We start from the raw sequence: 12,105 nt of genomic DNA on the forward strand, positions 1-12,105 counted from the left end.
TTGCCAGTATAAATCTCTAATGGTGTAAGTGTGGTATGAATGAGTGTGCATCTGTTTCAATGCTACATCCACATACTGAACATACTTTAGGCATGTCTTGTATACAATTTGGATAAGACTTTAAGTTCTGGAACACAGATACATGTTAAAGTATTAACCAGTCATGATTTGGAATCAGTCGGTGAAAACCTAATAGCATAAATAACATTATGTAAACTGAATGTATGATTTCTAACCCCGTGTCTGCATGCTTGATTGAATCTAGGCATCTTATTTAAATTCAAGGCTTTTAAGAACTACATTAAATACATGGCAAAGTAAGATAATTATACCATGCCTTAAATAAAACAGTTTCTAATGACTCTAGTGACTTATTATTTTGTCCTTTTATATTCTAAAAAGTGAACAATTACTTAATTTTAACCCATGGCTGTATAGCCCGTGGGGCATAAAGTAGTATTTTGTTACGTTTTAATGCCTTTACAGAATAATGATCACATGGCTTCATCAAAAGGTTTGTCCTCAACACAATAAATGGCTTATGTTTGTAGAAAGTTATGCACACACCCACTGTAAAGGCTCCTTAATTCAAATGTAAATCATTTGCCAACTTTGCATGATTATGAGAACTGTAATATTTTGTGTAATCTGACTTAAGCGCAAGAACATAATTATGCAATAAAGAAATTAAAAACCATTCTTACAGCCAGACTAATTTATTTACAACTGCAAATAACAGTGACATTTCACATAATTAAGTGTGTTTAAAAAACATCTGTGCTTCTGTGATAGGTGTTGATTCGCACAAGAACACTAAGGTTTCAAGATGATTGAAATGTAATTTCATACTTCAGTCTTGCAATCAATCGGCTTGACTTGTTCACGCACCAATACCTGATAGTTCCTGACAATTTGCAAACAAGTTTTTCAGCACATGCATTGTTGAAACAGTTTGAAACAATTAGTGATTTTTGTATTGTAAGGATGATCGTGTTGGAAATTTCAGCCGTACTAAAAATGCTCTTCAGTGAAATGCTCACGGGAGAATAGTGTGTGTATGGAGTGTTATAGGGCTTTATTTCTGTGTGTGTGTGTGTGTGTGTGTGTGTGTGTGTGTGTGTGTGAGAGAGAGAGAGAGAGAGAGAGAGAGAGAGAGAGAGAGTTAGTGTGAATGAGAGTTTAGAGATGTCTGTCATATACACCAATTATCTTTTTCTGTACTCAGGATGTCAAGTGAATGTTAGTTTTTGAAAGACTGAAAATCTTTGAGTGCCTTTCTCCTTTTTATAGGTTTCTATCCAGTAGGACAATGCTTGGACTATCCCGTTATTGGAGACTATCGTACTGCTAGGCAGCGTGTCACTTCAGAAGAACAGAAAGCAATTGACCACATGAACATTGACATTTATAATGAATTTAGAATAGCTGCAGAAGCTCACCGACAGGTAGGTGACATATCATACGTAGATTTATTGTATTTTTAGGTACATATGTGACCACAAAATTAACGTAATGTTCCAACACTGCTCCATTTTTTAGCCGTGATAGCAATGAAAATCCTCAGTTGACATTTTTCCATTTAATTGTATCTTGTAAAGTTATTGTACATTAAATTTAATTAATTACTGAGCAACACTACTGTTTCAGCCTCTATGGTCTTCTGTAGATAAAAAATATAAAAAAGCCAACATAACATTTAACCACACACACACACACACACACACACACACACACACACACACACACACACACAGAGAGAGAGAGAGAGAGAGAGAGAGAGAGAGAGAGAGAGAGAGAGAGAGAGAGAGATGCAGGTTGGTTACAATACAAGAAGTCACATATAATTATGTTAGTTTTGTTCACAAATGAGGAAGAGTGTTTGATATACAACAATTATGACAAAACATGTATCTTACTGTCAACAGAAAGGTGTTTTTAACAAGACATAGCCACTGAAAATGTCACTGAAAAAGCTGTTCCTCTGAACGCTCACATTGCCCACAAAGAGCAGCAAAACAACTATGCCTTCAGAAGAAAAAAAAAGAAAAAAGGTTAAAAATTGGTTGATGCTCTAATATTTTTTTAGATAGATATGTGCAGAGTGAAGTAAAAGTGGACATTCAGGCTCTTACAACTAAACTATCATCTGGCTGGTACAGGTACTGGATACAAGTTGTATGAGACGAGCAGTTCCGCAACAATATCGTGCATACTTCCAGCTTGCAATTGGGTATGGAATAATATGAAACTTCCTGGCAGATTAAAACTGTGTTCCAGACCGAGACTTGTACTCAGGACCTTTGCCTTTTGTAGGGAAGTGTTCTACCATCTGAGCTACCCAAGCATGACTCATGCCCCGTCCTCATAACTTTACTTCTGCCAGTACCTCATCTCCTACCTTCCCAACTATACAGAAGCTCTCCTGTGAACCTTGCAGAACTAGCACTCCTTTTCTCCAGGAGTGCTAGTTCTGCAAGGTTCGCAGGAGAGCTTCTGTGAAGTTTGGAAGGTAGGAGACGAGGTACTGGCTGAAGTAAATCTGTGAGGCTGGGGTGTGAGTCGTGCTTGGATAGCTCAGACGGTAGAGCACTTGCCTGCGAAAGGCAAAGATCCCGAGTTCGAGTCTCGGTCTGGCACACAGTTTTAACCTGCGAGGAAGTTTCATATCAGCGCACACTCTGCAGATCAGGCAAGAAAGAAAGCCCTACTTGGGTTAGCATTGCCCACACGAAAAACATGGAAATGTTGGTGTGACCATGTACTGTAGGAGTCTGAATCTTTAGCCGATTCATCATATGCCAGAAAGGGCGATGATTGCACTGATAGGAGAGTAACCTGCCGCGAACATGCAGATGCCACTGGATTGAGGGCGGTGGCGAGAGCCTGCTGCTGTTGCACAAAAGCTTGCTGTTGGGCAATGATATGTTGGAGGATTTCTTCCATGAAGACGTTTGTTGGGTGACTCAGCACTGACATGAACACTCGGAGAAAATGTAATCCTCACTTGTCATCAAGTTTGTCATAGCAAGAACAAACAAGAAGTACAGGTTCTGTGTAGCACTCAACACAGTGACTGGACAACAGTAATACAGGTTACAGTATAGGCCGAGCACTCGTTTGCGATTGCTTAAATAACACTGTTTCTTTGGCGGCCCACCAGAGTGTGCCAGTAGGCCTGTGAACTGTACAGAGGCATGATCTCTGAAATTGCATGCATTGTGAATGAATGTACATCAGTGATGCCGCAGGGCACCACACTTTTGTACCATTACAGAGGAAGGCTGTAGGCATGTTTGAGCCAAATTTGAAATTAACGTGAAACAGTGAGAGACAGTTACGGGGTTTCAAAAAAGTGATCGTTTAATTCTGTTACACAGTGTAGTTTCATTCAGCAATTCTGATAGTCAGATGTTTTTGCACAACAAATTGTACCAAAAATAATGTGCATTGGGGAGATCTTCAATGCAGCGCGTCAGTCAAACTGCAGGTTTTTGGTGGTTCACACTTATAAATACAAAAAGTGCCAATTACAGCACTCTAGCTTCACGAACGCATAAATCAACATCATACTTGCTCGGTTTGCTCTAATTAGCGAATCAGAGCACAGGCCACATGACTGCATGCAAATGTGCTTCTGGCATTAAAACAGAACAGTGAGAATGCTTATTTCAATATTTATTCGGTATGATTTTAACCATTTGTGTTTGAAGTTTGTGGTGACCGTGTGATCTGTGGTGTAAACTGGGGTCTACGGTAAGGCAAAATATGACCAAACATAGTGTTGATTTACATGTTAACACAACTAAAGTGCGATATTTGGTGTTTTCACATTTGTACTTGTGTACTACAAAAAATATGTAGTTTAATTGATGCAGTGCATTAAACACTTCTCAAAAATGTGCCCCATTTCACGTGGGAGGTTGTGCAAAATTGTCAGGAAATGTTGTGTTGGTAACTAAAGCTGTTACTGGAGGGTGGTCATTGGAAGGAGGATGTTTCAGTTTGATAGCCAATTTAGAGCTAGAGGTCTTTACACAGGAAATCAACTGATAGTTTGATTGTACACAATTCTCAGTGTAATGAAGGAAAAAAAAAATTACAATTTCGCTATTCGATAACAATCGTCTACCAACACTAGTAAACTGCTACATTCATTTACAACATTTTTATGCAGAAATAGGGAATTCTGTGATATTTCACAAAGACTGCTGATTTTGTGTTGTACCACTTAGGGCCAGTGTATAAAGCAATTAGCCTTAGGATAAGACGGAAAACGACCTTAGATCAAGCTTAATCTGGAAATGCCAAGTCACCGAAAATTCGCAATTCAAAGTCGGGTTCAGCTCTGATCATCAGATGATAGTGTAGTGACACTATGATTCATTGCCTTTGTTTTTAGCAGATACCAGCTGACATAACAAAAAAAGTTATTAAAATTAAAATGCCAAGTAAATATGTGACTATGCCATTCCTACGCTGATGACGCTCAAAATACTTTTTTCGGTGTGGTAGTTTAGGTTAAGGAAATTACTGCCTAAAGTGTGTACTTAATGATCAATCTCATAAACAGCTCATGGGAGATGACTCATAATTTATGTGATAAGTTCAGAGGCATTTTATACCCATATGGCAGCAGATTAGGAAAGGAAAATTCAGAATATTTGAAGCGAACAATTAAGTGCGGGAATTTTGACAGCAGCCAATAATGATTCATCACCACTTGTATGTGTTCTCTTTCGGCTCAAGTAACTATGCAATTTGTATTAAGTTTTTAACTACTTAACACGTCCTTAAACTGCGATGACAATTCCACATGCATTGATAAATAGAACATAAGCAAGTACTGTATTTTGGTGTACACTAACCACATACTTGTGCTTCATTCATTTAGATGGCTCAGAGGTTGCATTGTGGACTGCAGTGCAGAAGATCACATGTTCAAACCCATGTCAATTCTGGAATATTTTTCTTCCATTTGTTACTACTTTCTCTACTTTATTGGTCGTAAAGATAATTATAACATCATCACCATGCCATTCCATACCATTGAAACCATACCATACTCTCCATTTTCCAAGTGCTCTTGGCCACTGTTGGGCAAAATTCTGTGTGCAATAAACCTATGTGATGTGAATTACATTGTTTCCTTTCATTTACTTTACAAATATCTGAGCATTCAGATTTGTCCATTGAGGACAATGATGACGAGACCAAACGAGCTCCCCGCACATTCCGTGAAAGAGTGAACCTGCTCTTGGAGTTAAGTAACAAGTCATTTAAGCTGAGGTTTCATGTGGAGAAAAGTATTGTAGAGCAATTGTAACTAAGGATCTCAGACTATCTGTTGAAACTAACCACTGACTGTAATGTGCATGTTGCTGTTAACCTTAAGATTTTACGCCACAGGAACCTTTCAGATATTGCTTGTTGATCTGTTTAAAGCAGACATAGCAACAGCTTGCAGAGCTGTCCATAAGGTATTAAACTTATGAGAGAATTAAAGTCAACAGCAGCTTCTCTCCATGCCTTTACCTTGTTTGTTACAGTGATGTCCCCCCAGAGATATCATTATACTGGCCCAACACAACTTCCAGCAGCAAATCTTTCTTGCATTGAGAGAAATTTGATGATCACTCCTTTTTCTGCCCACTTGTTCCCATGATTATAACATGATACCTTCAAATAAATACTGCATATCTACGATGTATGATAAATATGTGTGGTGGAAGTGCAATAATTGTCTCAGTAGCCGATGTTAGCCATGTTGCAAAGCATGTTGCGTGCTACCTAAGATCAAATCTGAACCTACTTAGGTGGAGCCAAGTTTAGCATTATACAATAGAGCTGAGTCCTGAACGTAGTTCAGTTTCTGATCCAGTGTCAAATTTGATCTCCAGTCAGTGATGTTTATACAGTCGGCCCTGGAAATTGCAGATTTCTATTTATTTTTCACTGTATCATTTCTGCAAAATTTTCTTATCCTTACTTGTTGTGCATAAATATGTAGATTGTTCAGTTACATGATTGTCAATAAATCACTGGCAACAGTAAAATATCTAAGAGTATCAGTTCATGACCACCTGAAGTGGAACTATCATATAAAAGTTTTACAGGAAAAGTAATTGCCAGGTTGAAATTCATTGAGAGAACACTAAGGAATGCATAAAAGAACTTGACGTACAAAACAATGATTTGGCTGGTTCCCAAGAGTTTTTTTGTTAGTGGGGGACCCTTACAAGATGGGATTAAGAAAAGAGGTAAAGAAGAGTGGTGCATTTTGTCATGGGTTCATTTAGTAAAGACGTGAACATTATGGAGATGCTCGTCTAGCTTCAGTGGCAGATACTGCAAGAGAGGTGTTGTGCGTAATGTAGTGGTATATTGTGAAAACTCGAAGAATGAGATTTCTAAGAAATTGGGCAACATATTACGTCCTTCCCCATTCATCTCATGAAACAACAGGAATGAGAAAAATCAGATAAATTTAAGCTTATTATGAAGGCTTGTATGAAGTTGGCAGTGTGTGTGTGTGTGTGTGTGTGTGTGTGTGTGTGTGTGTGCGCGCGCAATTATGGATGTACAATGAAGTACAGTCGAATGGTAACAGGCGTGTTTATGTCACAGGAGAGTGTAATGGAAGTGCTGAAAAATTTAAACTTGTGGACATTCAAAAAAGAAATGTAATAGCTCCTAAAAACATCCACAGAAAGTTCCAAGAAATGCTTTTGCTTTGGAATTTATGAATAATCTACATCCGTTACAGATTCCTTCTTGAAGATAAAATTAGTATGACAGCTCATAAAGAGGCATGTAACCCTCGTTTCCCACTGTGTAGTGTGTGTGTGTGTGTGTGTGTGTGTGTGTGTGTGTGTGTGTGTGGGGGGGGGGGGGGGGGGGATAAACAGTACTATAAAGGGTAATAAAATGTACCATATAGTGAGCACTCTGTAGTGAAGCAGAATCTAGGTGCAGATATGCAGTTACATCAAAATTTCTGTGAGAAGTCAGATTTCTCTGTGTTTGTAGCATATTGTAAAAGTCTTGGTGCCAGGTATACATTATTTGAAGATGATGATCTGCACGAAGGAAGAAAATCGTGCAGATAGTAGAAGCCATTTGTAATTCGATGGTTGTTTTGGAAGGAAGGAAGGAAGGAATATTGGAACCTGTCAACAGTCGAAGATAATGTGGCATTCTGTTGTTCAGAGATAGAAATTGATCCCATATGTGCTTTGTGATGCCATAAATTTTTGAAGATCATGTTGGTATGCAATATAAAATATCACCTCTATAAACAATTTATCTGAGCCATTACATGTTATTAGTGATTTATGTTTTCAGACCAGAGAATACATTCGGCGGTGGGTGAAACCTGGTATGACAATGATACAAATTTGTGAGGAGCTGGAATCAGTAGCTCGCAAATTAATTCAGGAGAATGGTTTGAAGGCAGGTCTGGCCTTCCCTACTGGATGTTCTCGCAACCATTGTGCAGCTCACTATACACCAAACAGTGGTGATTCTACTGTTTTGTTGTACGATGATGTTACGAAGATAGATTTTGGAACTCACATCAATGGTAAGCAACAAGTTTGTCAAGTGCGACAATCCTATTTATCCAAAAACAGTTTATGACTTTAATTTTGAAAGTAAGTTTTGTATTCTTATTTGCATTTAGTCTCATATATGTATCAAATTACTCTGATTTGCCCTAGGAAACACAACAGCACATAATACGTGTAATACTATTATTAACAATACTAAATAAATTCACAAACTCGAGAGGGGATAGTACATTATGCTTGTCGGAGGAGTATAATATTTTCTTTTGTGAAAGTAATTATTATTATCGTTCTGCTGTTGTTAGTGGTGACTGCAGTAATCATCATATTTGTGAATGTGGAATGGATTGTCAAGCAGGATATATGGTTCACAGTTGATAAAATGCTCCTAAGGGTCTTTCTTGTTGAGACGTTTGCAGCAGTTTTGAAAATTAACATTGCAGCACAAACTGTACAATACAACTGCCCTACTAACAAATAAACTCACTGGACAAAATATTAGTCCCCCTCCCCCCTGCCCCCCCAAGAGCACACCAGTCACTCAGGAGCATTTTATAAAGCTTAGAAGTGGTAGGAACCATCTGCCGCTGGCGCAAAGTGTGGCAGTGAAGTGCTGTGTATGCTGTTGTTGGTTGTATCAGATCGGAGCACTAAGATGGGTCGATGTACAGATGTGATATAATAGCAGAAAGTAGCCCTCAGTGAAGTTCCTCGATTTGTCCGTGTGTCAGTACAGACTGTCAGACACGTTTATGAGGAATGGTATATGCCTGGAAGCCTTGTGGTGTATTGTGAGAACAATGTGGTCTTAAGAAAGTTTATAGCTGAGATGACTGGAGACGAGTGTCACTCCTCATCAGTTACAGTCAATTTCAGGCCCAATGGGAATTGCTGTTGTCAGGAAAAGCAGGTATCTCTCAACCGATTACTGAGCGGACGTTACAGAGGGAAGTGCATGCAGTGTACCTTTGGAGTCCAGTATGTTACAAAATGTTGTTGCTGACAGGGGCACATAAAGCTGAGTGTCTCCTCTGGGTCGAGCGATGCGGAAACTGAATGGTAGCTGACTGAAGGCACACAATGTGGTCTGAAGAGTTGTGTCTTTTCAAATGTTGTGAGGTGTCGAGTGCAGGCCAGGTGTGGTTTTGAGATATTTTGGGGGTATTTTCTATATTGTAACTTGTTTCCACTCATTCAGATTACTGTGAACGTGAACTGGGATGTTTCTTTCGACATTATTGCAGAGCAAATGCAGCCCCTTCTTCTGCGTCTTCATGATGAGTATGATGTAGACATTCCAGTCTTCCAAGATCACAACAGCTCTGCTCATGGGGCTGCACATATACATTCTGCTTTGAAAAACGCTTGCAACACCCTATCACATCTACGTTGGCCTGCTGAATCATCCATAGAAAATGTGTGGGACTGTTTGGAACAGCAATCAACATGCCTGGAGTAGTTATTAATGTGATTCTTAAAAAGCATTACTGTTCAGAAACCTCTTTATTGTGTATACAGATTGGGTAATAGCTGGATGATATGTTTCATCGTTCATACTCGTTTTCTCTCTCTCAGTTTCTACTGTCTCATGGTACTCCCACCTATCTTTTTCTTCCAAAGAAAACATTTTTTAGTTTTTTATAATACCTCAAATTAGCATCTGCTGATTTTTTTTAATCATTTTTAAAAGCTTTTATTAATTTTTTTAAAAGTTAGACTGAAAGGAGCTGTCGGTGTTCTAGCTGTTGTCACCACTGGGCAACTACTACATTGTTGGCATGAAATAGAGGTTCTGCGAAAATACTCCGCTAGTGAGAATGACATAACAGAGCCTTATTACTCTGCTTTCTCCACTTGAGCTGCGGAAACACAAAAACCACTTAAACGACGTGATCCATGTAGACCTTTGCCATGTCCACAAAAATATTAGAAAAATCAGCTTTAGGACTACAATGAAACTGACAGGAGCCAACCATATTTATAATCGTATGTGATGTACATTTCCAAGTAGTATGCAGTGGAATGAAATTTTCACCTATTTCGTACGTGGAAAAAACCTTGTTGGTCAGACAATTTATGTACCGTACTGCATGATGACAATGTGAATGTCTACATCTACATACTCTGCATGCTACCACATGGTGCATGGCAAGGGCATCATATACCACTGCTGGAGAAGCAACAGCCTCCTCCGGCTCCTCTCGTGCAGAAGAGGTCCTTTGTGGCCCTTTCTCCTAATGTCTCCACTAATGCCACGGTGGACACTCGCCAGTGGCTCAAGGAGCCAAAAGCTGCAGGATGAACAGCTTCACAGTCTTCCCCTATGCCTGAAGCTGCTTCGGAGAAATCTTCCCAGCAAGCCCCTAGAGAGAAGCAACAGAGCAAGCAAACTAAGAAGTCTGCTAAGAAACAGGACCCTCTGGTGGCCCCAACACCACCACTCCCTATCAGTTCTGTATCTGAGGATGTGGTGGAGAATCTGAGGATGCGGTGGAGATCTTAGCATCCCCTACGGACCTGGATCTCATTGATGCTTCATCCACCATAGAAATGCCTACAAATAGTCAGAGGCAGTAGGTGACCCTGAGGCATAACCTGCCTCCTTGTGCACTTCGTGCCTTCCCAGCCTCACAATAAAGCCATCCTCCAGTGGAATTGCAGTGGTTTTTTCCACCACTCGGCTGAGCTACGGCAACTGTAAAGCTTTACAAGTGCTTTCTGCATTGCCACCCAGGGAACCTGGTTCCTGGCAATGCGGACCCCTGCCCTCTGTGGCTATAAGGGATATTACAGAAACTGTAGCAACTATAATAGTGTGTCAGGTAAAGTTTGTGTCTATGTCCTGAACTCGGTATTCAGTGAACCTGTGCCCGTTCAAACCTCTCTTGAATTTGTAGCTGTCAGGATTTAGATGACGCAAGAAATAACTGTCTGCGACGTATATCTTCCTCCAGATGTTGCAGTACCCCTGATTGCATTGGCTGCACTGATTGATCAACTCCCTAAACCTTTCGTACTTTGGGAAGATTTTAACGCTCATAACCTCTTGTGGGGTTGCACAGTTCTTACTGTCTGAGACAGGGATGTCGAAAATTTACTGTCACAAGTCGACCTCTGCCTCTGAAATACTGGGGCTGCCACACATTTCAGTGTGTCATATGGCACATATTCGGTCATTGATCTCTCGGTTTGCAATCCTGGCTTTCTCCCATCTATCCACTGGAGACTGTGTGGTGGTGACCACTTTCCATCTTCCTGTCACTGCCCTGGCGTCAGACCCACAGACGCCTGCCCAGATGGGCTTTAAACAAGGTGGACTGGGAAACTTTCACCTCTGCTGTCACCGTTGAATTTCCCCCACTACGGTAATATTGATGTGGTGGTTCAGCAGGTAACGACGATGATGATCGTTACTGCGGTTGAAAACGCGATCCCTCGTTCTTTAGGGTGCCCCTGGTGAAAAACAGTCCCTTGGTGACCGCCGGAAGTTGCTAAGGCAATTAAGGAGCGTCAGCGAGCTCTGTAGTGGCATAAGTGGCACCCATCCCTGGAGCACCTCATAGCCTTTAAATGGCTCTGTGCCCGTGTTCACCAGCTTATCAAAATGTGGAAACAGGAGTGTTGGGAGAGGTACGTGTCGACCATTGGGTGCCATACATCACCTTCCCAAGTGTGGGCAAAGATCAAATGAGCTTTTGGGTATCAGACCACAACAGGTGTTCCTGGTGTTAACATAAATGGTGTGTTATCTACTGACGCAAAATGCAATTGCCGAGCACTTTGCTGAGCACATTGCTCGCATCTCTGAGTCGGAGAAATACCCCCCAGCCTTTCACACTCAAACAGCAGAGGGAAGAGAATGTCCTCTCATTCACTACACGCCACAGTGAACCCTATAATGCCCCATTTACAGAGTGGGAACTCCTCAGTGCCCTTGCACATTGCCTCGATGCAGCTCCTGGGTCCGATCTGATCCATAGTCACATGATTAAACATCTCTCATCTGACTACAAGCAACATCTCCTCATGATTTTCAACTGGATGTGGTGCGATAGCATCTTTCCATCACACTGGTGGGAGAGCACCACCATACCAGTGCTCAGACCCGACAAAAACCCACTTGATGGGGATAGCTATCGGCCCATCAGCCTCACCAACATTTGTTGTAAGCTGCTGGTATGTATGGTGTGTCGGCGGTTGGGTTGGGTCCTGGATTCATGTGGCCTACTGGCTCCATGCCAAGGTGGCTTCCGCCTGGGTCGCTCTACTGCTGATAAACTTGTGTCCCTCGAGTCTGCCATCTGAACAGCCTTTTCCAGACACCAACACCTTGTTGCCATCCTTTTTTATTTATGAAAAATGTATGACACCACCTGGCAACGTCATATCCTTGACACATTATACGAGTGTTGTATTCGAGGCTCACTCCCGATTTTTATCCAGAATTTCCTGTCACTTTGTAGTTTCTGTGTCCAAGTTGGTGCCCCCCCCCCCCCTCCCCTCTCCGTATCCAGGAGAATGAGGTCCTGCAGGGCTCTGTATT

General features: G+C 40.9%; 1 protein-coding gene across 1 annotated transcript in view; it reads left to right on the forward strand.

The window, feature by feature from the left end:
• The window catches only part of LOC124722117 (methionine aminopeptidase 2-like), a 105,642-nt gene that overhangs the window by 53,365 nt on the left and 40,172 nt on the right, over window positions 1-12,105 (forward strand). The window contains exons 4-5 of the mRNA XM_047247323.1: window positions 1,291-1,445; window positions 7,342-7,579. Coding sequence (XP_047103279.1) covers window positions 1,291-1,445; window positions 7,342-7,579 — 393 coding nt within the window. The remainder of the gene's footprint in view (window positions 1-1,290; window positions 1,446-7,341; window positions 7,580-12,105) is intronic.

The sequence above is a fragment of the Schistocerca piceifrons genome, chromosome X, assembly GCF_021461385.2.
Source record: "Schistocerca piceifrons isolate TAMUIC-IGC-003096 chromosome X, iqSchPice1.1, whole genome shotgun sequence".
NCBI classification, from domain to species: domain Eukaryota; kingdom Metazoa; phylum Arthropoda; class Insecta; order Orthoptera; family Acrididae; genus Schistocerca; species Schistocerca piceifrons.